Source organism: Oryctolagus cuniculus, chromosome 12 (genome assembly GCF_964237555.1).
Source record: "Oryctolagus cuniculus chromosome 12, mOryCun1.1, whole genome shotgun sequence".
Classification (NCBI taxonomy): domain Eukaryota; kingdom Metazoa; phylum Chordata; class Mammalia; order Lagomorpha; family Leporidae; genus Oryctolagus; species Oryctolagus cuniculus.
This window is the reverse complement of record NC_091443.1, coordinates 40,004,373-40,031,915: the sequence shown is the minus strand read 5'-3', so window position 1 is coordinate 40,031,915 and position 27,543 is coordinate 40,004,373. Positions and strand designations below refer to the sequence as shown.

Here is a 27,543-nt window from a genome sequence, read left to right as displayed (position 1 = left end):
GTTATAAATAGAGCTGCCATGATTCAACAATCCCACTATTGAGTATATATTCCCAGGACAAGAAATCATTGTATGAGGGACTGGTGCTGTGGTGTAGTGGGTAAAGCTGCCGCCTGTAGTGCTGGCATCCTATATGGGCGCTGGTTTGAGTCCTGGCTGCTCCACTTCTGATCCAGCTCTCTGCTGAGCCCTGGGAAAGCAGTACAAGATGGCCCAAGCCCTTGGACCTCTGCACCCATATGGGAGACAGAGGAGGCTCCTGGCTTTGGATTGGTGCAGCTCTGGCTATTGCAGCCAATTGGAGAGTGAGCCAATGGATGGAAGACCTCTCTCTTTCTCTCTGCCTCACTCTAACACTGCCTTTCAAATAAGTAAATAAATCTTAAAAAAATTGTGTGAAAGAGATACCTGCTCTACCATGTTCGTTGCAGCAATATTTACAATAGCCAAGATAACATAGTCAACCCAGGTATCCATTAACTGATGAACTGAAAAAGAAAATGTGGTTATATATACACAGGAGTATTATTCAGTCATAAAAAAGGATGGAACTGGAGGACTCCCTTTAGATGAAATAAGCCAGACCAAAAAAAAAAAAAAAAAAAAAGTGTGGGGGGATCTGAACACAGAATGGTGATTAGTAGGGGCTGGGCCAGGGTCGGGAGGACGCATACAGTTTGACAAAATGAACCAAAGTTAGATGGCAGGCCTAAGCTTCTGCTGGCGTTACACAACACAGCTGGGTGAATATAGTTCAAAGCAATGTTTTACATATTTTTTGAACAAGTGGAGAAGTGGAGTTCCAGGGCTCCAAAGGAATGTCAAGGAAGGGGAAATGCTGATTATCCCGATTTGATCAGTATACACTGTATACATATATATGTATGTCACACTGTGGCACATAACTTATGCACAATTCTTAAAATTTAGAAATTGAAGTATACTTCCTACTGAATACGTTATCACTTCCACACAACTGTAAAACTGGAAAATAATTTGCACCATAGTAAATCAGGAACTGTATATAGGTTTTAAAAATCATCTTGAGGGCCGGTGCCATGGGTTGGTCTTCTGCCTGCAGTGCCGGCATCCCATAAGGGTACCGGGTTCTAGTCTCTGCTGCTCCACTTCCAGTCTAGCTCTCTGCTATGGCCTGGGAAAGCAGTAGAAGATGACCCACATCCTTGGGCCCCTGCACCTGTGTGGGAGACCAGGAAGAAGCTCCTGGCTCCTGGCTTTGGATTGGCGCAGCGCCGGCCATTGTGGCCATTTGGGGAGTGAACCAATGGTGGGGAGACCTTTCTCTCTGTCTCTCCTTCTCACTGCCTGTAACTCTATCTCTCAAATAAATAAATTACATCTTTTAAAAAAAATATTTGGAGATTATTCCAAGGTAATGCATCATTTACTGAGAATATTTACAACAGTTTGAAGTATAGGAAGGATATGTCCACCAACATTACTTTCAGGAAAAAGCAAAATGTTTATTTAGCTATAAGCCTTGCCTCAATGGGCAGTGTAAACAGACTGCTCTATAAAACAAAGCTGCTGGGGAGTGCTGTGGCACAGTGGGTTAAGCTGTCACCTGCCATGCTGGCATCCCATATGAGCATTGTTTAGAGTCATGACTGCTGCACGTCTGATCCAGCTCCCTGCAAATATACCTGGGAAAACAGCAGAAGATAATCTAAGTGCTTGGATACCTGCCCAGCCATGTGGGAGACCTGGAAGGTGCTCCAGGTATCTGGCTTTGGCTTGACCCTGCCCATTTGGGGAGTGAACCAGTGGATGGAAATTCTGTCACTTTGCCTTTCAAATAAATAAATCTTAGAATCAAAGTAGGGGGGGGCCGAAGCTGTGGCACACTAGGTTATTCCTCTGCCTGCAGCGCCGGCATCTCATATGGGTGCTGTGTTCTAGTCCCGGTTGCTCCTCTTCCAGTCCAGCTCTCTGCTGTGGCCCCGGAGGGCAGTGGAGGATGGCCCAGGTCCTTGGGCCCCTGCACCTGCATGGGAGACCAGGAGAAGCACCTGGCTCCTGGCTTCAGATAGGCGTAGTTCTAGCTGTTGTGGCCATTTGGGGAGTGAACCAATGGAAGGAAGACCTTTCTCTCTCTTTCTCTCTCTTACTGTCTGTAACTCTACCTGTCAAATAAATAAAAAGAAAAAGTAGGGCTGGCGCTGTGGCGCAGTGGGTTAAGACCCTGGCCTGAAGTGCCGGCATCCCACCTGGGCGCCAGTGCTGGTCCTGGCTGCTCCTCTTTAATCCAGCTCTCTGTTATGGCCTGAAAGCAGTGGAAAATGGCTCAGGTCCTTGGGCCCCTGTACCCATGTGGGAGACCTGGAGGAAGCTCCTGGCTTCAGATCGGTGCAGCTCCAGCCGTTGCGGCCATCTGGAGAGTAAACCAGTGGATGGAGGACCTCTCTGTCTCTGCCTCTCTCTGTGACTCTGTCTTTCAAGTAAATAAAATAAATCTTAAAAAACAAAGTAGGCAAAGCTGCTGATGGGTAAAGTTGGGACTAGAGCCTCAGTCTCTTAATAGTTGAGTGCTCTTTCTATATTCAATCTCAATTATCTGGGTGTTGTGTGCAAAAAAACCAAGGGTGTATTAGGCAAGTTAGTTATGTCAAAGGCAGAACAACGAATATTAACTTAAATTCTAAGACTAGTGGTTTTTGAAAGATGTTTGTTTATTATATATTAGTACAGTAAAATAGTATTTTACTATATTTTAGCTATTATACTATAGTAAAAATCCTTGTATGTTCAAAATAAAAAAGAAAAATTACATTTGGCATCTAGCCATGAAATATCTTTAAACATGAGGCAAAACATTGTACAGGGTCCTAAATAATGAAAAATAAATAATTTTATTGAAATAAAGATATGGGTGGGTACATTTGCAAGGACATTTCAAGGGTCTCATGGCTATTATCCATAGTAAAGTAGAATGTTTTCCTGAACTGTATGGGTAATTAAATATTGCATGGGCTAATCGGCAATGTTGGTTTATAAAATAAAGTATACTGCTTACCTTTTAAACAAAAATCTGGTAAATTAATGGTCTGGCAGAGGGAAAGGATACTCCATTTCTTTTCTAGTATAGTTAACTTTGTCAAGAAACATGCAGTCTAATTCGTATGTAGTAAAAAAGACAATTGCCCTAAACAAATGGCATGAACCTTGGTATTAATATTGTTTACTTATGCCATGTTAATAGAAATTCTGAAAGTCTGCAACAGGTTATGACAAACTGTCTATTTTTTAGATGCCTTATCTTAATGAAATTCTTTAGTAGCTGATACTATCTACACCATGAAGGAAAAGCTGTGATTTGTCAGAGCAGACAAAGCTGGGCTTTAATCCATCCTTTTAACCATATTGCCAAGTCTATATTGTTTTCACTGCGTCTCAATTAGGAGACAGGCAGGACACCTGGTACTTCTTTATCTAAGTCCCATGGGCTGCCAGATGACTCAAAATCCATAACAGGTGCTAAGGCAGTGTGAGGATAGCCCTATTATTGAAAGCTGGAGTTGAATAAAATTTGGACAATATATAATGATTCATAAATCAGTCAATTACTAAAGAAAACATTAAAAAATTGGTGAGGCCAATTCTACCAGACTTCTTGTAAATATATTTAAAAAGATTAACCTTAAATAAACAGGCTTAAAAATTTAAACCTACTGAAAGGCTCTGAAAATATTTCCTGATTTAATAATCTAATGATCAGTGGTGGCTTCCAAAATGCACTATCATGATTATCAAATGTGCGTGTGTATACGCATATAATCATATATAGATTCTACTTCCTGAAACTAGTATGAAACATCAAATGGAAAAATAAATTTATCTGGATTTCAAATTTAATGAAATTAAAATTTGGTACTTTCAGTATTTTTAAGCCCTATAAAAATACTGTCATTAATTTAGTAATAATGAGACTTTCATAGTCAGAGAACTGACTCAAAATCACCAGTATTAGAATAAGAGTTAAAAAAAAAAAAAAACACTAGGCAGGGAGGTTGGCGGATTACTAGAAACCTAACCATTTTATGGTGTTCCTTTTGGGAACAAAAATTTCAGTACATTTTGAACTAAGTACTAAACATGGACCCTGTCAGAAGATTGGAAAAAGAAAAAAAAAAAACAAATAAGTGAAATTTTACAGTGTACAATTACTTAAGTGTTATCTCTACTTAAATGTGCACTAATTTAATTATCATTTTGTTTAAATGCTGTAATTATCAGGAATATGAAAAAAAGTGATTTTATTATCATAGTAAGTAGTAACAAAGTACAGCAAACTGTCATTTAAGACAGTGTCATAGGATCTATGATAAGCAGTATATTGGCTTAAACTAATGCACTGTATACCCCCAGGGAATGGTAGGCTTAGACACTGGACTTTAGCATCAAAATCTATCCATTAATCTTGACTTAAATATAATCTATTCTACAGTAAAAGGAAGAATGGGCATTCAATGAATTACTGTTTTTGAAATACTACACTGGTACCCATTTACTAAAATCACTTAAAGGGAAATGAGGAGATAGAATACTGGAGAATTTCACAGACTTACTAATTTTACAAAACATGCATTTGATTTCCCCCAAATTTAGCAAGAGCATCCCATTAATAAATTTACAGGCTTAGAAAGTTTCTTACAAATCTCTTTCTGATCCTATTTAAGGACATGTAGTATAAATTACAATATTACAATACAATTGAATCAATTTTAGCTGAAAAAACAATCTATGGAAATATGTGGTTGAGTCAGAATCCTGGGTGGCTGAAAATATACTTTACTTTACCTTAGGTTGTAGGTCACTGTTGTTTTGCACCAGAATAACCAACTGCTTGTCGATAAGACTGAGAGAAGGAAATGGAAAGGCCAAGAGGAATGTTTATAAAAATGCCAGGGCATACCACACTTCATAAAAAAGGAAACAACTCTTATATTCAGTTTAAAGATATACAAACTAGACAGAATTCAATGAGGTAACCATGAACAACTGAAATATTTATCAGCTACTCATTTAAATGATTAATCCAATATTTAACCTTAAGATGTACTGAATAATTTACCTTTCATGGATTATTTTAGCACTTGCAACTGTTATGCATGTTAATTTATATTTCTACATTAATATAGTTTGTATGTATTTGTTTATTTGGAAATTCTAAAAAGCAAAGTATAAAGGAAATTAAACCACATTTATGAACTTATATGTGTACTGCAATGATTTTTTAATCCACTACTCAATTAAGATTTTTATGAAGACTGAAAACCATTTTATCTAACATAAAAAAAATCATAACAGACTTTTGTTCTACTACAATCCAGCAGGCTGAAAACAGATAATGGCATACCAAGGAATTACTACAGGTGGCTGCTTAAATATACTCATTTGCTTTCTTTTTGATAGTAGCTATGTGCTAAATAAAAGTCAAGAGTCCTATCAAGAGAGTAAGTAAAAGTGGAAACATCAGTTCTACAACAGCTATTTTGTTCTTTCTCTTTTCTGAACAGCAATTAGTAAAGCAACCCCTTCCCCTCCTCCCTAGTGCTGTCAAGCTGTTCAGAGCAGTTTGCAACTTGACAATGGTACCATTGTGAATGCTCTCTGGGCTTCCTTCCCACAGAGAGTTAAATGGGCAGTTCCTGCTGCCCATGATTGGTGTCCAGTGAAATAATACTCAAGAGCCAGGTTTTATCAGCTTCACGCCAAAGAAGTGAAGCCAGGGAACCCAAGCCTTCATATCATACTGAACCATATGCCAACCCTGATGGCCCCAAAGGTTTATCACTAAGAATCAGGATCCATCATGTCCCTTGTGAAATTTCACTTCACATACCTTATGTGAAATGCAAAGCTTCACTAAAAAACGAACCTTCTTTACAATTGGCATGAACAGATGGACGGTAACAGTGGTTTGGCAAGCAAAAGTTAAGATTTAAATAGGCTGTATTCTAGTGTTTGAGGAAAAGCAGTTAGAAGAAAATGGGGAGACTTGTTACCCAGTTTAATTCCATATTTAATTATTAAAAATTCAGTTATCAGAAACCTTTATGTTTAGTAAGATGAAAAGAATGGATTAAAAGCACTTCAATTCCTATATCAAACAAGTTTAAAGACTAATTTCAGCTTTACATTTTTTATTCTTTGTTCTCTGAAATCCCCAAACAGCATCTGAATCTATAGTTTTTATATTTAAACAAAGACTAGAATAAAATTTGCACATTATGTAGTAGGTGTGGTGAATAACAATGTAAGTATATCATTGTACCATTATCACTACATAGCAACAACATAGGGTTTTGATACAGAAAAAAATTAAGAAAATCTCTGTTCCAGCACATGTGAGAAGGGAATAAGATGGATGAAGAAAAACATCAAGTTTTGTGGTTTTATGGAATAGCCTGCCCAGGCCCTGATGAGGTTCCCTATCTTTCTTTTGGCCTACTTTGAGATGACCCAACTGTCTAGACTGGCATGTATGGACAACTTTGTCACACTGGATTTGACAAAATAGATAAGATGGTGGTAAGACTTTCTTTTCTTTTGGTATTTTCTTTTCTTTTCTTTTTTTTTTTTTTTGACAGAAAGTCAAAGTATGGCTAAGAATAGGATAAAAGTATGAAGGTAAAAGTCTGAGTTCATTTGGTATAAAAAAGTTTTTAAAATCCATGCTTAGTTTTTTCATAGTACACATTTTTGTGCATATTTAGGAAAAGACTTGCACCAACACAAACTCATACTTTTAATTCTTTTCACAAACTTATTTTAGTACTTTGTACTTCCTTTGTTGATAATATATGAAAGCAAAATAATGTAGAAGTATTTCATAGGAAAAACAATTGTTAAGAATGAAGAGAGTACCTTGAGTCTATCATAAATTGCTCAATTATAAAAATGACTTTACACAAATAATATATATATACTTATTTGGAAATACTTTACTGGAACATGAAAATTAATGAACTCAAATGGCAACTTTTCTGCTATTCCACAGGTAAAAAAACATACAAAAAACAAAGAATTTTCACTACTGAATCTAGCTACCACACGTGGGTACTTCAAAAAGTTCACAAAAAAGTGGATTTAAAAGAAACATTTAAAGGTTGGCACTATGGTTTAGGGGGTAAAGCTGCCACCTACGGTGCTGGCATCCCACATGGACACCAGTTTGCGTCCTGGCTGCTCCACTTCTAATCCAGCTCTCTGCTAACGCACCTGGGAAAGCAGCAGAAGACGGCACAGGTGCTGGGGCCCCTCCACCCATGTGGGAGACTTGGATGAAGCTCCTGGCTCCAGACTGACCCAGCTCTGGCCGTTGCAGCGTGTAGAGGGTGAATTTGTGGATGGAAGATCTCTATTTTTCCCTCTCTATAACTCTTTCAAATAAATAAATAAATCTTAAAAATAGATTTATCTTAGTGCAAAAATTTTTGAAATCCATTTAGTTTTTTCATAATATGCATTTTGTATTAACTTTTTGAAGACCCTTCAAATATACAAAGTTTTTGTGCACCAAAAATATTTTTTAGATTTATTTATTTGAAAGGCAGAGTTAGAGAGAGAGAGAGAGAGAGAGAGAGAGAGAGAGAGAGAGAGAGAAAGTCTTCCATCCAGTGGTTCACTCCCAAATGGCTGCAACAGCTGCAGTTGGGCTGATCTGAGGCCAGGAGCCAGGAGCCAGGAGCTGCTTCTGGGTTTCCCATGTGGGTACAGGGGCCCAATGATCTGGGCCATCTTCTGCTTTCCTAGGGCACATCAGGGAGCTGAATCAGAAGTGGAGCAGCCAGGACTTGAACCGGCGCCCATATGGGATGCTGGCACTGCAGGCAGCAGCTTTACCCGCCATGCCACAGTACTGGCCTCACAAAATAAATTTTTAAGTTCTAGTTTCCATAAACATTTTGAATTACCCTCACATAGTAACATTAGAAAACACTGGTTTTCTTTCTGCTTGACTACAGTATCTGGTTTGGACTTGATCTTCAGCTGCCGCCACTTTTCTCTTTGCCTTTAGTTACCTAGTAGCTGAACTCCTTGTATTTCTTGATGTTTCATACTTCCGTGCCTTTATGCCCAGTTCCTATCCCTGAAATACCTTTCTTTGACCCTTGTCTGCCTCAATCCCACACATTTCTGATGTCTGGAGCAGAATATGCTTTCTAGGTAAAGCCATTCCTAATTTCCTATCTTCCCATCCTCTCCCACTTAAAATTAATCACCTTAACTACCCTACTCTGTTTATATGTCACTATTACCAGACTCTCATTGGAATGTATTTCATTCATCCATCCACAGGGCTCTCTGTCTGGGATCAGATTGTAAACCACTGGAAAGACTATGTCTTTCTAGTCATAGCATTTCTCTCACAGTAATTCCCATACAGAAGATAATCAATAAATATCTGGTGAATAAATGAATGATTCCAAATTGCTTGGCAATTTTAATAAGCCTGTCAGAACTGCAAATAAGTTCTTGACAGAGGATAAAAATCTAAAATATTCCTAAGAATTAAAAATGTTTAGGAATAGAAGCTGGGAAGGTATTAAAGTCATTTTGTGAGTTCTGTAAGTACATTGTAAGTATAAATATAAGAAAAATAAATGGTCCATATTAGTAAATCTTAAAAGACTGTCTCCACAGAATATTAAGAAACAATGCTACTTTCAGACATATAAGCTCAACTCTACAGATTAAACTCTATCATAATTTATTATGTATCCAAGGTATTCAAATTTATTGTTTTTGTATTTTTTTGAAAGGATCCAGTTCGATTTGCCAGACCAAAACTAAACTTTCAAAAGTCTGCAATAATGACATCCCTGTAATGACTGTAAAAAACCTCTTCAAAATTAAGTAACATCAAAGGCATACATTGCCATGCCTCAAAAAAAACCACAGCTGAACAAATTAAAACTGAAGTAGTACAGGAAACATAAGAGCTCCTGTAGAGCTGTTGCACATTCTCAGGGCCCCTGTTCAGATCATGTCTCTGTTTGTATACACAGACTGTAAGGCTTGGCAGACCAAAGGGATGTTTCAGCACAACAAAATTATTTAATAGCAATGTCTTAAACGCTCCAATTACAGAGCAGATCGAGATAAATAAGAGTGCAGGTAGAGTGAAAATATAGGCCTAAAAGTAGAGAAGGACTTTCAGGGCTAATATGGCTTAGCTAGACACACAAAGGGTCCTGGGCGTCAGTGGGGTGGGATGAGGGTAAGGAAGGAGGTGGAACTGGGGAGGAGTACAAGTGCAAGTACAAGCTGCTTCTCAGCCTTTTGGCTAAGATCGAGTGTAAAACTACAGTGAGAAACATGGGCTGGAGAGTAAGATAAGGAAAAATTGCTTGCAGGTGGTCAAAAATTTAGACTTATTTCAATAAGCAGTCAAGAGCCATCATATCCTCCTGCTATACTAAGTCAGTGTTTAGAAGAGTACCTCCAGTGTCAATGTAGAGAATGACAACAGTATCATCAACTACCATGTAGCTACCACTTTCTGGGCTCTTGTGATGTGACAGATAAGCTGCTTAGTGCTTCATGGGGAAAATTTCATTTAATCCTTACAACCATCCTGAGTTTGGTACTATTACTATCCTCTCCTTATAGAGTTAATTAAGGATAGCCCATACTTATTGATGTTACCTTCTAAGAAAATGATAAACAAGAGAGTAGATACAAAAAATTATGTAGCTTCTCAATTAACTCATTGTGTTCTAACATGAAATGACAGCAATATTGAGGGCACCCCTAAGAGGTTTTATAAAGTTCTATCCTAATGAAAGGTAAATGCATTAGTGGAGCCAATCAATTACAATTCATTTAGTTTTGGCTTTCATACTTTTACAACAGGTTCTTTACATTTGAGTAGCAGAACTATAGGAATAACAAACTGTGACTAATTGAAGAATGATCATTGACTTCTGGCAATTTGTCTGATAAACAGAAACCCAATTCTGACATTAAGGCAAAGTCAAATCTAAACAGATTAGGAGAAGTCAAATAATATTGCTCATGGTAGGAAATAATATTAAACCCACATAAAAAAGTATACCCTTAACATCCCATTTAATTGTGTAATATCTCCCATAGTGTGTATTTCAGAATATTACTCATATAAAATATACACACACAAAACCCAAAACTGGAAATCCTAAGAATTATAACCACCATGTAGCATTCTACCTACTGAAACTCTACCAGTTGAGACCCAGTTTTCTATGCATTCTTTCCTAATCTGACTTCACAGTTTTTTCCTCTTTGGGACTTTCACAGATTTTTTTCTATAATCTTACCAAGACACTTTCATTTTATCACATATAATTATTCTTTTTAAAGAAGACATTAACTTTTTTTTAATTCGAGAGGCAGAGAGAGTGAGAGCACTCTCCTATCCACTTGTCACTCTTCAAATGTCTACATCTGCCAGCACTGTGCCAGGGCCAACACTGGGAGCTAGGAATTCAATCCAGGTTTCCCACAAGGGCAGTAGGAAGCCATCACTGCTGCTTCCTAGGGTCTCCATTGGCAGGAACCTGAAGTTAGGAGATACAAAGTAGGGCATCTAACTGACGCACTCCAATATGGGATGTGGACATCTTAATCATTAGGCCAAACTCCTGTCCCTGGTGTATCAGTATTAATGCACCATATGATTCTCCCCCTATTATAAGCTTGATAAGGAAAGGATTACTGGCTTGTCTCTGCATCCCTCTCAAAATCTTTTCTACTACTCTGCCAGCAATCAACAAATATTTTTGAAGAAAAACAGTACAGTTCCATTTCTTGATCTGGTAATTGTTAAACTGTAATTATTCAGCATAAATTACATTTGGGATTTATTTATTTCCTCAAATTATATTTATAATAAGAAAGGTTAAAAAGAAAACTCAAGAAAAACAAGACTGTACATTAATTTTATATGTCAATGTGACCAGGTCCTAGGACCTAGGTTTTGGTCAAACACCAATCTATTTTTTTCCCATGAAGTTATTTTTTAAGATTTGATTACATATAAATCAGTAGACTTGGGGTAAAGCAGATTACCCTCTAGATTGCTGCATCCAGTCAACACCTTTGTCAAAAAACCTGCAGTCCCCTGAGAAAGGAAGGGATTTTTGCCTCTAGATGCCTTCAGGCTCAAACTGCAACATCAATGCTCCCCTAGGTCTCAGATTTTAGACTTTCCAGCCCCTCTAAGTGCATGAGTCAGTTACTTCAAAGAAATATTTCCTTATATATGTGCAGTCAGCCCTCTGTATGTATGGACTCCTCATCCAAGACCTTAAACAACCTTCAACTGAAAATACTTGGAAAAAATTATAACTGTACAGTCTTATTTTTCTTGTTATTAATCCCTAAATAATACAGTATGATAACTATATAATATTTATAGAGTATTGGGAATTATAAGTAATTTAGAGGAGATTTAAGGTACATGTAAGGATATGTGTAGACTATATGCAAATACTACCCTATTTTATATAGGGGACATGGGCATTTGTGGATTTTTGGTGTCCACCTGGGGTTCTAGAACCAACCCCCCACTTCCTATTGGTTCTGCTTCTCTGAAAACCATGACTAATAGAACATGTTTTTATATATTTTAACTTCTCACTTGTTCTTTGTGTAATGTATCTCACATTATAACACAAACAGTAGATACATGACAGAATCATATTTGACCTTTGTACATTCAGAAGTCTGAATCAAAATATACTTAGGATTAAAAAAATTAATTTCTTTTATTTAAGGAATAGTCAGATGGCTAAGGTCATGAAATGAACGCTTTGGAATTATTGTTCCCACTGCAAAAACAAAACCAACATTCTTTAAACAGATAACTAATAACAGCTAAGAGCAAACCTGAAATACCCCTCTGGGCCAATGGTTACCCAGAATTGGCCTAGTCTGCCTCCCCAGTGTTGCAATTCAATTCTAATTGTATGATCAAACCAACAAATTGAGCTCAAGAGACGGGAGGAAAAAAAAAAGTACCTAGCTGACAATATCAGAGGTTGCAGGAAAATGCTTTTCAAGTACAAGTAATGCAAGAAAGGACAAGTGAAGTGAAGGAGAGGTTTCAAAGCCTGAAAGACAGTCATCAATACTGACAGATTACTGTAATTCTGGCTGCCAGCATGATCGATTTGGGCAGCATATGACAATCAATATTGTCCTCATTTAGTGAACAACATTAGATTCATAGTTAGAGAAGATATTCCTAGGATAAAATTTAAACTGTATTTAATGATCATAAATAGCACAATTTATGCTGTGGAATCTTAGTGGGCACTTTGGGCATAAAATAACTCACAAAATAGTACAATTTCCCAAACATAATTGAGTTTATTACATTTTTAACCCTTCACTTCTAAGGATTCAAGTATTAACCCCGTTAGTTTAAAAAGCTTACTTCTATCTCAATTTCTGTTGTATTTTATGTTAAGTATATCGATCTGTTCTGGAAGGCATGCTTTTAATGGAAATTATTTGTTAAAAACATTCATTTTAAAATTTAATGTTATATTTGTGAAATTATTCATATAAAATTAAGAGATATCCCTATATTTTAGTATCTTAAAATACAAGGTTAATTGGAACTTATTATATAGACTTTGATTGAAATATGAAGTAATCTACCTGTATAAAGCAATTATCTTCCGAAAATGTGAAAGATGATTATGCATTCTTCAGATCAGGAGAGAAAGACTAGGGAAGTCTCTACTATTTCACCTCCTCACTTTGGAGATACAGTGAAGGACTAACTGGTTCCAGGACCTTGGCAGATACCACAAGTCTGCAGATGCTCAAGTCCCTTATATAAAATGACACAGTATTTGCATATAGCCTAGGCAATCCTCCCATATGCTTCGAATCATCTCTGGATTTTTTTAATACCTAATACAGCATAAATGTTATATACATAGTTGCTGTACTGTATTGTTTGGGTGATAATGTGGAGAAAAAAACGATTGTGTTCAATACAGTTTTTTCTGAATATTTTCAATCTGCAGTTGTTTGAATCTGAGGATATAAAACTTGCAGATACAAAGGGCTAATTTTCCTTAAATAGTATGAGGAAACAATTTCTTAGAGCTTCTAAATTCAAACTTCAAAGTCAAGAATGATTTGATCATCTGATTCAGTGTTTTTATTCTCAGTGTTCCTGAAGCAATTTTGCAGGTAGAAATCCTTCAGATTTACTATTTATATAAATAAAGTATTCATGTTTACTATTTTCACCTGAAATCATCCCTTTTTATCCTAGAATATTCTCCAGTATGGTATTAATGCCTCCACATAATTAATTTCTAAAATATCATGAAGTCTGAGTATCAAACCCAATCAACTCCTACTTACTAATCAACTAGGTAATTCAAAAAGTTTGTTGAAAAATAGACTTCAAAGGCAAAAAAAAACCTTTAAAATCCACAGATGTTAGGGATTCTCTAAAAGTCCATGGAAATAATATGAAAAAATAATATGAAAAACTATACAAACATTTAAAATTGTTTTACACCAAAATAAACATCTTTTAATTCCATTTTCCATGAATTTCTGGAAGTAACCTTATAAAAACCCAATTAAACAATTCCTTGGTGTTGGGTAGAATTGTTTTACGTTGTCTAAAATCTTTACACATAACAGAATTAATTATTACACAAAATAAGGAAATTTATTAAGCACATCCAATTTCTTTTTTTTAGAATAGTAAATTTAAGCACATTTCATCATCTATTTAATCTATATAACAATTCTGAGATGGCTATTACATCTCTTTTACAGATAAAGAATATGAGAGTCAGTAATTCTATGATTTCAACAAGACTGCAAGACAGCTCAAGTTAAAAATCAGTGTTTCCTAAATCCAACTTTCATACCTCTAGCATAAGAAGAAAATCTGAAATAGAAGAATATGAAATTGGTTGTAGAAAAAACAGAAACCCCAACACTCTGGTTCTGTGTTAACTACTTGTTGAGATATTTACCTTAAATGTGATTTGTACCTCAGATCACAAAGTTTATCTTTGCTCAATAAATTGAGTTCTTGGGCCGGCGCTGCGGCTCACTAGGCTAATCCTCCGCCTGCGGCGCCGGCATACCGGGTTCTAGTCCCGGTCGGGGCGCCGGATTCTGTCCCGGTTGCCCCTCTTCCAGGCCAGCTCTCTGCTGTGGCCCAGGAGTGCAGTGGAGGATGGCCCAGGTGCTTGGGCCCTGCACCCCATGGGAGAAGCACCTGGCTCCTGGCTCCTGCCATCGGATCAGCGCGGTGTGCTGGCCGCAGCGCACCAGCCGTGGCGGCCATTGGAGGGTGAACCAACGGCAAAGGAAGACCTTTCTCTCTGTCTCTCTCTCTCACTGTCCACTCTGCCTGTCAAAAAAAAAAAAATAAATAAATAAAAAAATAAATAAAAATAAAATAAATTGAGTTCTTGTTTTGACACAAGAGGCGAATAGGGTTCTACATTAGAATCCAACTTTATTTCACCACTTTCCAAAAAGATTTAAGCTAACAGGATAAAATTATTTTACTGGCAATAATCTATCTATCTATATCTATAGAAAATTGCCAGTGAAATATATATTTTATATATTTTATATTATATACAATATATTTATATATTATAACATGCATATTATATATTATTACACATACAATATTACATAATATATATACTCCAGATATTAGCTGCCTTTCTAGAGATATTCAGGAGACATCAAACTGAAAAGTATACTCCAAGAACTAGATTAAAACCACAAAGCTTTTATGACAATATTATGAGATGAAAATCAGAAGAATTAAAATTTAGAAAAAGCTAATTAGGAAAGGGAGAACTTTGATAGTAAGTATCTTGCTTTGTTCAAAGGAAAAAATACTGTATATGGGGGGTGGAGCTATACCTCTAAAAATGAGGGGCTGGCACTGTGGCTTAGAGGGTAAAGCCGGCAGCTGCAGTGCTGGCATTCCATATAGACTCCAGTTTGAGTCCCAGCCACTCCACTTGCAAAAAGCTCTTTGCTGAGGCCTGGGAAAGCAGTGGAAGATGGCCCAAGTCCTTGGGCTCCTGCACACATGTGGGAGACCTGGAAGAATCTCCTGTCTCCTGGCTTCAGATTGGTACAGCTCTGCCCACTGTGGTCATTTGAGGAGTGAACCAGTGGATAGAAGACCTCTCTCTCTCTGCCTCTCTGTTAACTCTGCCTTTCAAATAAATCAATCTTAAAAAAAAAAAAAAAGGGCATGTGACAGTTTTTTTTTCAATGTTTTTCTTTCTCTTTTTCTTCCTCATACAAAGTGTTGAACTCTTTACCTAGAATAGAATTAACCTTATGTGTATAAAGTTAAATGAAAATAGATCTTAGTAAAAAACAAGACTGATAACAGGAGAGGGAAGAGGAGGAGGGGTAGGAAGGTAGGAGTGTGCATGGGAGGGCTGGTATGACTGGAAGAATTACTATGTTCCTAAAGTTGTATTTAGGAAGTTCATGCAAATAGAAAAATAAAAAATAAATTAGAAAAAGCCATGTGGTGTGTGAACAGTGAATACACACTGCATGAATCAATCTCATAGCTTATTCACATGTGAAGTGGCTTTCCAGATTCAGGGTCTTAAAAGTAGAGGAACACCAGATTTCTTGGTGAACTCAGCAATGGTTAAAAAAACTCTAAAGGCTCTTCTTAATGGTTCCTCCTCATTGCTTCAAAATAATCTTTAAAAACCACCAACAGACTGCATACTCAGACAAGAGATTCAGAAAATAAACAGTTTTTTCCCATGCCTATATTACTCATTAAACTTACCCAATGGAATTTTTCAATTGGCAGCTTTCTAGTTAGTGGATTTCTCCAAATTATATTTTTGTTAAAAATTCAGGGCTCCTCAATCCTTATCACTGCATTAAACATGACCACTTCACATCTGAATCTTCAACTTAAAGTAACTGAATACACGTTACAATGTCACTAACCTTAATCAATGTAACAAGCTATGATCTACCCGTGATTTCATATCATAGTGTCAGAATACATGAGAAATCACATAATAATCAAATCACATTGCTTAGCTTGATTTTCATCAGACAGGAAAATATATGTGGTGGACTACCAAGTTAGAATAAATCTATTTCATGTAGAATCAAACTAAGATATTTTACACTTAGCACAAAACTTATTATGCAAAAGAAAAATAATGTAATACAATAATGTAATATAATAATGTAATGTTTTAATCATATAGAAAAATATGGAAAATAAAAATTCACTTTAGAAAATATCAGAAAATAAATTTTAAAACTTTGCACATACTATGTGACAGGCACTGTTTTAAGAGCTTTACATATAAATATTCATTTATAGTTCTCATGTCACCATGAACTAGATACTATCACTGTCCTCCTTTCTTAGATAATGGAAGCTCAGGTTAATTAATGTGCACAAGACTACACAAGCTAAGGAAGGGGAAGCCAGGCAATTTGTCTCTACAAGCTATGTTCTTAAGTTTCCCAGGCCCTCTCATACCTCCTTGTCTCTGGTGATATTTCCTCTACTTGGAAAGCTCTTAATCTCTTCCATATAAGTAACTTACTCTTCCTTCAAGATTGGTTCAGTCCTCACATTTCTCAGATACATTTCCTGATGCCACCACCCCTTTCAGCTGAGCCACAGATCATTTGTTACTATACTTCTGGAATACATGCCTGTACCTCTATTATGGCACATACTGAAAAGAATATGTTTTCCCAACTACACTGAGTTCTTTGCATGAGTGGTTATTTCTGTACCCTCAGAGAAGCAGAGTGCCTGGCACATAATGATGCTCTAATTAATTAAGAGATCAGTACTGATGAAAAGTATATAAAAGAAGACATATCATTCAAATGCCATAACTGCTCAAACACTGGGAAGGAAATCTATCATTTAAATATCAATATACAGAAACCCAAAGTTCTTAACACCTAAGAAATATTTACCTTTGGAAGCAGGCATACGTTAGAGTATAAACCATACATTTAAAAAAAGGATACAAGTTTTGATACAACGGAATCAGCGATTTCAGAGCGCGGCTTGCATTTATAGCTGTTGCTCTAACCATAATGGGTAGAACCTTTCCATTCACAATAGCACCATCAAAAAGTGGACCAAAGAAGGGAACCTGATTGAGAAATTAGAATATAATTTTATATTCAAAATGTAGAAAGACCGCAAGTAAGAGCAATCAAGACATTTTGCATACAAAAGTGCTTCTGCTTCCTCTTTACTTCTTCATTCAGTAAAAATACCATTCAAGTTAAATTCTTTTCCATAGTGAGCCATTTAGGTAAGGATAATATATAAACAAAAAATGCCAAAGGTCCATAGGGTTTCATTCAGGAGAACTATGTGTTTTCTAAAACTGACTAAATAATGTACATATCCTGCCTATTTTCAAGATTTTGTAGTTTAAATAATAAACAAAACCCCAACAGAGGAGGTAATTTCCTTTTCTCCACTGAGCAAACACAGGAAAGATGTATATTCTTATGGCAGGAAGTTGGCTTTTCATTATTTTTGGGTGATACTACCTTTACTGTAGAACCTAAAACACTTACTTAGTGATTTATTAGAAAAAGATTTGTTAACAAATGTCCTTTTTATCAGGTGACTGACAGTTTCAAAAGTTGTTCTATTTGAACACGGAGAGCACAAATGGAAGCTGAAGGCAAGGACATGAGTTGTGGGTAATACAGTAAATATTTTAGGCTTTGTGGCCATATATTGTCTCTGTTGTATATTCAAATTTTTAAAGAAGAAAAATCCTTTAAATATCTAAAAATATATTCTTAGCCTGTGGGATGTAGAAAATCAGGCCTGTGGGACAGTTTGCTGATCTCTGGTTTGAATGAACCTTAAGACACATGGGAAACTTTACCCAATCAAGGAATTCTGAAGATTCACAATCAATTGCTGAAAATTTACTAAAAGAATTCAATTTAAAAAAACAGAGAAAGGAACACACTAACAAATTACCAAACTTTATTATCTTGAAATAAAATATTTCTGTACTAATGTGTTTCAACCCAATGGTATATAAAAGACCCAACCATAGGAAAGGTAGCAAGATCAACTGGGTTAAAAATTGGTAGCATTCTCATTTACCAGAAAAATTAAATCATACAATCTTTGCAAGATGTATCAACTAAAAATATAGGAACCATTTGTTCCTATTCTAAAGGGAAAGAGTACTTCTTACTGTGTTGTTTAGGAAACTAAAACCATTCTATTAATAAAAGGTAAGTGTTTTTGTGAGCTCAGTACAAAGGAGCTCTCCCTCTGGCTTTAACTAGCCATCCCCCATTTGAACACATATAGCTAGGAAAGTCTGTGTTATATTTCCCCCTATTTTCACAACTTAATGCCTACTCTACTTTCTCTTCTGTAAGATGGAAAGAAACTCATAAATCCAAAATCTACTACCCAAATCTACCCAAAATCTACTACTAAAATAGAAGTTATAGAGTTCTTACCTCTGGTTTTTTCATGATCTGGATACTGAACATGTGATTTTTCATTGGATATATTACAATAAGGACATCACCAAATTCTGTAGGAATAATCCCTCGTCTGTAGTCTCTAGTATGCTCTGACCAAACAATATGTACTTCATCATTTCCTAAATGTCTCAACTGGAAAAGCAAGAAAATCATGGATAGTGCTTCATACAGTCAGTTACTGACAATACAGTATAAAAAAGGCAAAAGGGTAAAGAAATCAATTTTTAAAAATGCATTCAATCATTTTTATAACGTGAATGGCACACTTAAAGACTTTAGGAGACACTAAAGAAGAACAGAAAATTATAATTTTCCATAGTCAATGAGAAACAGAACTTGGATTAAAAAAGCCTTCTAGTCAGACCAAATACTATTTTTAACTGGCAAATGTCTCAGTTCTCCACTATACCAACCCTTTAAAGACTGCTTAAAAGAGTGTTTTAAAAGAATGACCGATTTGAAATAATTCTCTTTTTTTCTGAAAGTGCTGATGAGCAGTTAAGTAGCTTAAAGTAGGCAACTGGAACAGAAATAAAATAGATAATTCATAAATTATATATTGCCTACTGAGTATGAGAAAGTTGATTGGTTTTATGATTTCTTTCAGGTTTTGCCTATGGAACTTAAAATTTCTTCCAAATAAATGTCTTGAGATTTGTTATATTAACAAGATGTTGTTTAAATATTTGCGGTACTTAACAAAGTTGTTTCCATCGCTCACAAAGTTAACATTTAATAGTTAAAATTCTAAGACAGCAAAGCATCCAGAAGTTGGTTTCTAATTATTAGAAAAATGAACTCAATGCCCATGAGTCTTGAGTTATAAACATGATTTTTATTACAAAATTTCATTGTTGTATTATATTTATTGATTTTATCACTACAATCATTTAAGTCTGTTTGGGTGAGTATCTTACATGAGCTTTTCCATCACTTTCAGGTAACTGGAAATATTGCAGATGAGCAAGTTTAGAAGTGAGAAAGAGATAAGTATCATCAATATTTATACAATAAGCTAATATATGGGCAACTGCTATTCTTAAAAGTGCAATTTATTTTGGCTTACAGACAACAGGATAGGAAAAAAAAACTTAATGTGTGATTTAAACAAAGACAGGAGTTAAACGCAGCTAGTGAAAGGCTCCCTTCTGTCACTTCTTAATCCAAAGTAACTCTTTATATCTGTGTGTGTAACACACACACACACACACGCACACGCACACAAATGGAATGATATGAAACTTGGGCTTTGTGACATTTTTAAAAGGCATAAAAGATTACACAATTCAGAAAAGCCATGGCTCTATAATTTCATTTTTTAATCAAAATACTTTAAAAATATCCTTCCTATACAGCCATCGCCATGTGTCAGCTTTCCTAATAGGTTTATGTTAACTGAATACAAAAGAAATGTGAAATAAATTTAACCAGGAGGGATGATCCAATCTAATTTTGATACATTAATGTCATATGCTGTACATGTTACAATAGCAGCCAGATCTAATACTAAGCTCCAGGCTATACTGAGATTTCCAAATGGCAGATTGTTCTAAGTGATATCAAGTATAATTGAAGTAATAAACGATAGTAAAAGCTGAGCACACTGTCAGGAAGAATTTAAGTATTTACTTTTTAAAATTAAGTGAGTTAGGTTAGGAAAGACAAGACAACTGAAATAATGCAGGTCTCAATTTACAGAAAATTCCTTTTATTTATCTGCTACATTAACCCTTGAACTCTTGCCAAAACTACCTATAATTTCTAGTGCCCACTTATCTAAAGAAATGAGAGAAAAGGGCAACCGTACTTTTTATCTCATAACCAAAGCTTGACTTCAAATATCTTCCATACAGGATTAAAGTTTGTTATAGAAGTTTAATGGAAAAAGAGCACCACATTTTTGTCAAGATGCTACACTGAAGATTTTTGGCACAGAACCATGTATCTAACAGAGTCATCCTAAACATGTTCAAACATTTTAAGGGAAAAGCTTCATGAAAATCCCTTATCATCTGTATTCAAATGCTAAACAAGTAATTATATTAGGCTGTCATGATGAGGCATGTCTTTACATCTCTCAAAATTGAGATATAATTATTAGACACAAATTGAGAAATTGCTAATTGTTGCTATGTGCCTTGGGAATTTTTGAAAAAATATTGAAAGCATGAATTTTTAGTGGTGAAGAGTTACTAGTAAATTGTAGGCCATAAATATTTTTCACACTAATTTTATTCCTGTCTCTTATGGACTTATAAGGCTGTGTTCTACGTATACTTAGTAGGTTTTCCTATACTCTGAAAATTCTGAAAGGAGGTTTCTAGCTACACGTTTTTGGACCAAATGCTAATTCATTTTTGCAATGGTGTACAAGGCTTCTGTACATGGGGTAGATGTGTTAAAATCATTATCAACCAAACTATTTTAGATTCACTTTACCTGCTGCTAAAGTCATTCGGAACTCAAAGTTTATAACAGGCTATAGATGATCATTATGTATTTATGAAGATGAAGCAATTAAATGTATAAAGCTGAGGTCCCCAATATATTGCAAAATTTAATACTCGAAGAGAGCTTAAACTTGGAATTTCTTACCCAAGAGGAAAGCTCAACACAGTACCCTGAAGTATATATCCTGCTCTTGCTGGAATTCTTCTAAGATTGTGATGTTTACTAATGCACAAATGAGCCCATTTCATTTCTTATTTTAAATTAATAATTCATTTTAAAATGCGGTGGGGGGAGAGACAGACACAGAGATTGCTCTCATTTGCGAGTTCACTCCCTAGATGCCTGCAACTGTTGGGGCTGGAGCGCAAGCCAGGTCTCCCACATGGGTGGCAGGAACACAACTATTAGCGCACTGTCACCCCTGCCTCTGAGGGTCTGTGTCAGCTGGGATCAAGGAGCAGGACCCAGGGGTTAAGCCCAGGTATCTGATGTGGGTGTCCTAACCTGCATTTTAATTGCTAGGCCTAATGCCTACCCCTTCATTTCATTTTTAAAAAGCCAGAATCATTAGGATATTCTTTATACTAAGATAAAACTTGCCTTTGAAGCTAATTCTTCCAAAATGAGCCTTACCAAATAAATCTAATCTGTAGTCTATATATAATACTTTCAGATACTTGAAATTCAGGCTAATAAATATCTCAACTTTCTTTTTCAGATTAAAAGTGTCCTTAGTTCTTCTTCTTACAGTGTATAAACATACTCATTATCCTGGATCATTGCCTCAGTTTACTGATGTTTCTATTAAATTCTAGTATCTGGAATAGAATACGGTATCAGTAGATGCTCTAATATAGCAAACCCATAGTGGGACTGTTTCTTCCTTAGTTATTCAGTTCACTAAATTGTTAATGGCTTAAAAGGAACCTATAGTTAATTCAAACTCTTACTGTTTTTTTTTTAAACAAGGCTTTTTTTTCTTAAAAAAAAAAAAAGAGCAGGTACAACAGACTTCTAGAACTATAGAGAGAATTTCATATTTATTCTCATTAAAGTTTACCTTATCATGATTGGATTAGCTTTAAACTTATCAAGGTCTATTGTTAGCCTGATTCTACTATGCTGTGTGTTGGCTCTGTCAGATATGAGTTATTTGTAAATTCAAGTTTTTTGTCTTCATTTAGATTTTAGGTAAAAATATCAAAATGGACATATTTAGGTAGGAGCCTTATAGCAAATCATACAGAGGCGGGGAACTTTTATTTTCTGTCAAAAGCCACTGGATACTTATAGTAGGGCTAGAGCAAATGATTTGGCAGGCCTTATGTGGACCATAGGACACGCATTCTCCACCTTTACATTATAGGCTTTTTTGATTAAAAACAGTACTTCAGTTTGAGGAAATCATATTCGTCTGTTACTGCTTTTGTTTTCTGTGGTTTTAATTCAAAAATCCTTGCCCTTTCCAATGTCCTGAAGTGTTTCCCCTGGTGTTGTTCAAAGTTTCAGATCTTTAACCCATTTTGAGTTGATTTTATACATTACCCAGAGAGGGGTCTACTTTCTTCTGTATGTGAATATCCAATTTTCCCAGCACCATCTATCGAAAGGACCACCTTTTTCTCATTGCATGTTCCTTAGCACCTCTGTCAAAGATCAGTTGGTTGTAAATGCATGAGTTTACTTCTCGGGTTTTCTATTCCGTCCCATTGGTCTCTACATGTCTGTTTTTTATGCCAATGCCATGTTGCTTTAATTACTGCAGCGCTGTAATACATTTTAAAGTCAGGCAGTATAACACCTCTGCTTTGTTCTTTCCGCTCAAGAGTGTTTTGGCAATCGGGGGACGGGAGTATCTTTTGTAGTTCCATTCAAATTTTATGAAAAACATCATTGATGTTTCCATAGACATTGCACTGCAACTGTGAACTGTTTTGGGTAATACGGTCACTTTAAGGATATTGACTCTTCTACTCTATGAACATGGGGTGTCTTTCCATTTCTTTATGTTCTCAATTTCTTTCATCAGTGTTTTATAGTTTTCAATGTAGAAATCTGGGACCTCTGTGGTTAAATTTATTTCTAGATATTTATTTTTACAGCTATTAGAAATGGGACTTTAAAAATTTCCTTTTCACCAATTGTTAACTGCTAATTATAAACTGTTACTGGTGTCTAACAACACTACTAATTTTTATATGTTGACTTTGCATCTGCAACTTCATTGACTTTGTTCTAATAGTTTTTTGTATGTAAGATCACGTTATCGGTATATAGTGTTATCAAATGAATGAGTACATAAAGAAAAAATATGGTACAAACACACAATGAAATACTATTCAGCCATAAACAGATACAATTTTGTCATCTGCAACAACGTGGATGGTTACATTAAGTGAAATAAGTCAAGCATGGAAAGACAAGTACCAATAATTTCACTCGTGGAATTTTTAAAAGTTGATTTCATAGAAGTTAAGAGTATAATGGTGAGGGCCAGAGCTGTCGTGTAGTGGGTAAGGCTACTACCTGTGGCGCTGGCATCCCATATGGGTGCTCGTTTGAGTCCCAGCTGTTCCATTTTTGTTCCAGCTCCCTGCTGGTGTGCCTGGAAAGCAGGGGAAGATGGCCCAAGACTTTGGGCCCCTGCACCCACATAGAGATCAGATTAAGCTCCTGGCTCTTGGCTTTAACTTGGCCCAGCCTGGGTCATTGTGGCCATTTGGGGAGTGAACCAGTAGATGGAAGATCTCTCTCTGTCTCTGTCTCTACCTTCTTCTCTCTGCAACTACGCCTTTCAAATGCATAACTAAATCTTCAAAAAAAAAAAAAAAGAATATAATGGTGGTTATCAGAGGCTGGGAAGAGCAGGGGAGAAGAAGATGTGGAAATGCTGCTTTTTTTAATATTACCTTTTTTTAAGGTTTATTTATTTATTTGAAAGTCAGAGTTACACAGAGAGAGGAGAAGTTAGAGACAGAGGTCTTCCATCCGACGGTTCACTCCCCAACTGACCACAACGGCCGGAGTTGTGCCGATCCGAAGCCAGGAGCCAGGAGCTTCTTCCAGGTCTCCTGTGGGGGTACAGGGACCCAAGGATTTGGGCCATCTTCCACTGCTTTCCCAGGCCACAGCAGAGAGCTGGATCGGAAGTGGAGCAGTCAGGACTAGAGCTGACACCCACATGGGATGTCGGCGCTTCAGGCCAGAGCATTAACCTGCTGCGCCACAGCGCTGGCACCTGGAAATGCTGTTTAATGGATACTAAGCTGTAGTTAAATAGGACTAAGAAGTTCTTATGTTACATTGCACAGAAGGGTGACTCTAGGTAATGATGATGTACTCTACATTTCTCTAAAAATAAAAAAAATAAGAAGAAAGGATTTTGAATGTTTTCAACAACAAAAAAAATGTAAAATCCTTGAGGAGATACATATGCTTAGCCAGCTTGGACATTATACAATGTATACAGGTGTTGAAACATCACCTGGTATCCCATAAATACATGTCATTTTATATGTCAGAGATAAAATTTTTTTAAAAAAATCCTACATTTATTAAGGTACTATAGTGCTTACTGTTCTAAGTGCTTTGTGAAATTAATTTTCACAACAATGCAAGATAAATATGCTTATTAGAACTCTTATAATTACAGATGAAGAACTGAAGCTTAGAAATAAGAAGTACTTTGCTTAAGGTCATTCAACTGGTAGGTGGCAAACCCAAGATTCCAGAACCCATACTTTAACACTTCCCTATTTTGCCTTTTGTTAAATAATTTATATGCTCAGATGATGATTATATAATCTGTCATCCACATACTTACTGAACTATTAAGACCACATTTCTTCAACTTGTGTATAACAAATGATTTAGTTAAATGCTTTGTATGGTCTATGGCCCTCCCTGATCTAGTAATCCTATTAAAACAAATTAAGTTATTTTGATGTGATTTGTTATGGTGAACTCATGGTGGCTTCTAGTGATCACTATTTCATTATCTAAGTGTTCACAAACCATCTGTTTAATAATCCTGTTTGCCAATTGACATGGAGCTCATGAATCTTGGCCATTTCTATGGTCTGTTGCCTGTTCTGATCATTTGTGAAAATGTTTGCCCATTGCTATGGACTGAATGTTTGTGTTCCCCTAAAGTTCCTATGTTGAAATCCTAGCTCCCATGTGGTGGTATCAGAAGGTGGGGGGCTAGAGGAAGTGATTAGATCACATGGTCTCTCTTATAAGGAATGAACGTCACTTGCCCTTTTCACTACTGAGGTTACAGCCAGAAGACCATTACCTGTGAACTAGGAGGTGGTCCCTCACCAGACATTTGGTGTGAGAAATAAGTATCTCTTGATTGAATAAACTGTCCTCCTGTCTGTGTTATTCTGTTATAGCAGCTTAAGGGAACCAAGATATCTATTTTATGGCAGTGGTCACATTTTCCATGATTATCAATAGGGATTCCAGAGTCAATTCTAGATTTCTTCAGTGCCATAAAATATCAATTCAGCTGGAGCTAGAGATTAAGATTCCTGTCAACCATCGTCTCTAACAAAATCTGTTAAAAGCACCCAATACCTAATTTTTATCACTCAGGATCAATACCTGAGAGTTCTTTGATTCTTTTGTTTTCCTTGCTACATCTCTAACAAGCTCTTCCTTTCTTAAAAAAGAGTATGACTTTCCTTTCTTGTACTTTCCTTCCTATTTCCTCTATTATTGTCCTAGTTCAAATGCTAGCCAACCTCTGTTCCTGGACTAATCCATGAGTTCTTTTTTCTAAGATTTATTTATTTATTTGAAAGGCAGAGTTATCATCCACTGGTTCACTCCCCAGATGAATGCAAAGGCCAGAGTTATGGTGATTTGAAGCCAGGAGCCGGGAGCTTCTTTCAGGTCTCCCATATGGATGCAGGGGCCCAAGGGCTTGGGCCATCTTCTACTGCTTTCCCAGGTCATAGCAGAGATCTGGATTGGAAGTGGAGCAGCTGGGTCTCGAACCAGCGCCCACATGGGATGCTGGTTTTACCTGCTATGCCACAGCTCTGGCCCCAATCCATGAGTTCTTAACAGGCCCTCTCTTTTCCCTCCTTCCTGCCTACTGATTTATCTCATTCATCAGCAAACCCTAAGTGAGAGCTGACTGAATGCTCTGTGCTAGTTTTTACAAATACAATGAAACTTGTATAAATTAAATAAAATTTTTTAAAAATGCTGAGTAAAAACAGCAGAGAGCTCTCAAGGTTCTGAGTTCAGTGGAGGAAATCGTAAAATAACCAAGTAATAAATAAATAATTAAAAATACAGATGTTCTATACTTTCTTCTCTGAATGCAAATAACAATGAATACTAATCTACAAATGTGCTTGAAGTAAAAGCTGAAGAACACACAAAAGTTAATTAGATTAGGCAGTTACTTCAAGAAGTATTTACATATCTGTAGAAATTCAAAGTTAGTATTTCCCTAACCAAAAAAAGGAGAGAGAAGACCCAAATCAATCAAATTAGAGATGAAAAAGGAAATGTAACAACATACACCACAGAAATAAAAAGAATCATCAGAAATTACTACCAAGAGCTGTATGCCAACAAACTGGGAAACCTAGAAGAAATGGACAGATTCCTGGACACATACAACCTACCTAAATTGAGCCATGAAGACCCAGAAAACCTAAACAGACCCATAACCAAGATGGAAACTGAATCAGTAATAAAGGCTCTCCCAACAAAGAAAAGTCCAGGACCAGATGGCTTCACTATTGAATTCTACCAGACATTTAAAGAAGAACTAACTCCAATTCTTCTCAAGTTATTCAAAACAATTGAAAGAGAGGAAATGCTTTCTACAAAGCAAGCATCACCTTAATTCCTAAACCCGGAAAAGATGCAACAAGAAAGAGAATTACAGACCAATTTCTCTGATGAACATAGAGGCAAAAATCCTAACAAAATTCTAGCCAATTACTAATCCTCCACCTTGCGGCGCCGGCAAACCGGGTTCTAGTCCCGGTTGGGGCGCCGGATTCTGTCCCGGTTGCCCCTCTTCCAGGCCAGCTCTCTGCTATGGCCAGGGAGTGCAGTGGAGGATGGCCCAGGTGCTTGGGCCCTGCACCCCATGGGAGACCAGGAAAAGCACCTGGCTCCTGGCTCCTGCCAGGATCAGCGCGGTGCGCCGGCTGCAGCGGCGGCCATTGGAGGGTGAACCAGCGGCAAAGGAAGACCTTTCTCTCTCTGTCTCTCTCTCTCACTGTCCACTCTGTCTGTCAAAAAAAAAAAAAAAAAAAAAAAAATTCTAGCCAATTGAATCCAACAACGTATCAGAAAGATCATCCACCCAGATCAAGTGGAATTTATCCCTGGTATGCAGGGATGGTTCAACATTTGCAAATCAATCAATGTGATACATCATATTAACAAACTGCTGAACAAAAATCATGATTATTGCAATAGATGCAGAGAAAGCATTTGATAAAATACAACACCCTTTCATGCTGCAATTGGGTATAGAAGGAACATTTCTCAGCACAA

General features: G+C 36.5%; 1 protein-coding gene across 8 annotated transcripts in view; it reads right to left on the bottom strand.

Moving 5' to 3' along the window:
* Window positions 1-27,543, bottom strand: part of RALGAPA1 (Ral GTPase activating protein catalytic subunit alpha 1) — a 269,311-nt gene that overhangs the window by 21,987 nt on the left and 219,781 nt on the right. For all 8 annotated transcript variants that reach the window (XM_051822764.2, XM_051822761.2, XM_051822766.2 and 5 more), the window contains 2 exons: window positions 18,535-18,693; window positions 17,056-17,183 (listed from right to left, as the gene is read on the bottom strand). In XM_051822764.2, the coding sequence (XP_051678724.2) occupies window positions 17,056-17,183; window positions 18,535-18,693 (287 nt within the window). The remainder of the gene's footprint in view (window positions 1-17,055; window positions 17,184-18,534; window positions 18,694-27,543) is intronic.